This window comes from Orycteropus afer, unplaced genomic scaffold (assembly GCF_000298275.1).
Source record: "Orycteropus afer afer isolate SDZICR_OR568_19922 unplaced genomic scaffold, OryAfe1.0 scaffold00040, whole genome shotgun sequence".
NCBI lineage: Eukaryota > Metazoa > Chordata > Mammalia > Tubulidentata > Orycteropodidae > Orycteropus > Orycteropus afer.
In genome coordinates this window covers 11,939,108-11,942,306 of record NW_006921627.1, presented here as the reverse complement: position 1 = coordinate 11,942,306, position 3,199 = coordinate 11,939,108, and the positions used below count along the sequence as shown (strand labels likewise).

The 3,199-nt window shown below is 52.2% G+C and overlaps 1 protein-coding gene across 1 annotated transcript in view; it reads left to right on the top strand.

The window, feature by feature from the left end:
- Window positions 1-1,388: 1,388 nt before the first annotated feature.
- MLF2 (myeloid leukemia factor 2) overlaps window positions 1,389-3,199 on the top strand; it is a 4,543-nt gene continuing 2,732 nt past the window's right edge. Inside the window, exons 1-3 of the mRNA XM_042780441.1 lie at window positions 1,389-1,438; window positions 1,670-1,796; window positions 2,663-2,698. Of these exons, the coding sequence (XP_042636375.1) occupies window positions 1,389-1,438; window positions 1,670-1,796; window positions 2,663-2,698 (213 nt within the window). The remainder of the gene's footprint in view (window positions 1,439-1,669; window positions 1,797-2,662; window positions 2,699-3,199) is intronic.

Genomic DNA, 3,199 nt, shown 5'->3' with positions numbered 1-3,199 from the left:
CCTAAATTACCAAAGCCAGCGCTAGACCTGGGCAGGAGTTGTCACCTCCCCCCTTTCGTCAAGATAGGGACCCCGCCCCTGCCTGGAACGCACCTCCTCCCGAAAGAATAGGCCCTAGCACTTCCCCCGTAGAAATGCCGCCCTTCCTCCCACGTGGGATGAACGCTTCCCCCGCAGAAAATTGGCTTCTTGCTTCCCCTTAGGGATCTGCCCCACCTCAACACCCAGAGAGCCTCCCCCTCCCCCACGGGAACCTGCCCCACGCCCTCTTCCTTCCCCAGAGGGAACATGCGCCGCCCCGCCCCGTCCCTCTCCAGGAATGGACTCCTCTCCTACCCACCCCCTCACAAGGAACCTCTTTCAGTACACAGAACTCAAATCCAGGTTATTAATGGGGCCTCCCCTGCTCTGGTCCTCAAGAGAACCCCGATTGGCCACAGGTTATGCTCTTCGTTCTCTCTGGTTCCCAGCCCCACAGTCCCTGGGAGGGGGCCCTAGACTTCTCCCCACCCTCACCGGTGGGCAGAACTCCCGCGGGCCCGGCCTCAGGGTGGGCGGTCTCACCGTGACGTCATTTCCGTCCGGGCCTGGCTGTGGTTCGGGCTCGGTGTGCAGAGGGGGGGCTACGGAGGTGGCAACTGTAAGAGGAGGCGGCGCGGGAGGCCGAGGAGCTCAAACCCGAAGCATTCCCCGCGTCCCGGGCCGCGATTCCTGAACCTGTACAGCACCGAGAGGCGAAACTGGCTGGATGGGCCGCTGAGCCCGATTCGGGGACCGGTGAGGCTCGAGCAGAGAAGGCAGCTGGGTCTGGGGTGGGTGCAGACCCTCGGGGCTACAGGGTCTGGGATGCTAGGAGAGGAGTAGGTGAGGGCTGAAGGTTGGGCCTACTTCTCCTGCTCTCCCGGCAGGGGGTCAGGAGCTGGGGGAGCTGCTGGCCATCGTGGCGGAGACGGGCTGTCCTGGGGGAGGCCTGGCAGCGGCCGGGTGTGAGGAGGGGGCGGGGTGATTGGGGTCTTGAATGCATGCGAGGACCGGCACTTGGATTCTCATCCAGAACAGGGGCATCGGGGAAAGGGAAAGTATGCTTCTGGCCAGGGTTTTGGGAAGAGGATGGATGTTAACGGGGGAGATAAAATACTGAGAGGCTTGGAAAAATTTTCCATGACCCTCATTGACAGGTTTGAAGAGCTCTTCTCTCCCTAGAGGGTGGGGTTGAACATCTGAAGGAGGTTTGTGGGGGTCATTTACAGTATTTGGGAGGGACAGTGTTCTGAGAGTCCTTGCACTGAGATAACACACTGAGAGAGTGTGGCCGTACTTGGGGCTGCCCCCAAGTATCTGAGTCTGTACATCTTTACAGTGTGGAACCCCCTGGAGCTAAGATCAGGATGTTTCGCTTCATGAGGGACCCCGAGCCTGAGGATCCCATGTTCCTGATGTGAGTGTTCCTTCCCCCTCATGCTCTAGAGCACTCATCCCACTCCACTTCAGGTCTCTGGGGAGTTCAGACACAAATCTAGCTTCCCATTGCTGGGAATGGTTGGAACTGGGAGGAAAATAGGTTGTATCTGTGCCACTGTTTCCTGGTGACATTTTCTTTTTTGTGTGTGGGTGTGTGGTATCAACTCCATGGTGGTTCTGCCATCCATACTATCTACTTATTTCACAGGGACCCCTTTGCCATTCACCGTCAACATATGAGCCGCATGCTGTCAGGTGGCTTTGGATATAGCCCCTTCCTCAGCATCACAGATGGCAACATGCCCGGGACCAGGCCTGCCAGCCGCAGGATGCAGGTAATGGTGCTGCACAGTACCTGAGACCCAAAGAAAGGTTAGATAGTTGTTAGTAGAACACTTCATGTTTCTTGCACTGTAGCCAACTTGGCAAATGAAATGGTCTTCTAGGAGTGAAGGAAGGTACATAAGTAAAAATCGACACAAGGCTGATCCCCAAAATAGAAAGATAATTAACATCTTCACTTTCCCACTTCATCTCTGAAATCAACTGCTTCCATGGCAGAAACTCTCTCTGACCCTAACTACCCAGAGTTAGACTTCATCTGTAGATATCCAGAGCTGGGTCAAATATCCCTGGCCACCTAAGGCCAGGTAATGGAAATTGGGTGGTGTGGTGGGGGTAGTAGGCAAAGTCTGGGAGAAGTCCAGCACCAAGGGGCTTCCATTGTGCCCAGGGACTTGTTGCACCATGCACTGATGTTGTACATCAGTGTTCTTACCAATTCTTGACACCTCCAAGAGCACTCTTGAGGTCCCTGGTCCCCTACTCACTGGGACATCACTGCATAGTAATGATCTGTCCGGACAAGAAATTCGCATTCCTGTGTAATCCCCTCCCCCTCTTCTTGACCAACCCCCCCCCCCCCCTTACCTGGATTCCTCTTCCTGAAGTTAGTTTGCCAGGTGTGGGGCCTGTGTAGCCTGTACTTACCTGGCTATTTTGAAAAACAAAGGCATCTTGATTGTTGCCTTATATTTTCAGAAACCAGAGTCAAAGGACCAAATCAAGTTCTTTGTTCCACAAAATGGGTCTGGAACAAAGGCGCTAATCCCTTTTTAAAACAAAACAAAAAACCTGGGCCTGGTTTGGGATTGTAATGAGAGGATGTGGGTTCTAATTTCTGTTCCTTATGTATTTTTAGGCTGGGGCTGTCTCCCCCTTTGGTATGCTGGGGATGGTAAGTTCTTATCTTCCCACATTCTTCCATCACAGATACTCTATAACCTTTAGATGTTATTTTTTAAATGTGGTCTCTGGAACAGCCTTGTGGATAACCCCAGGATTTTATTAGAGTGTTCACTAGGCTCTGAGCCTATTGGTTGCTATGAGCCCTGTGAATTAAAGATGGTAACTTATTTGCTGACACCTATACTTACAGGGGCCATACACATTAGAAAGATGTAATTGTCTAGCAAAGTTTGTTCTTTTGAGGAAGGAGGTGCGGTTAAATGGCCAAGTAGAGATGGTTCTTAGTAGATTGTTTAAAAATTTCACGTCCTACCTGTTTATAGGTTAGACTCCATTAGCTTTGGCTCACTTCCTAAAGATAGGGGGGATTAGGGTCATCAGGAGAAAGAAAATTGGATCAAGGCAGCCATAGAGACCAAAGAGGTCAATAGTACACAGGAGGAGGAACATCAGGGTTCTGGTTTTGGTAATGGAGAATAGGAAAGAGCAG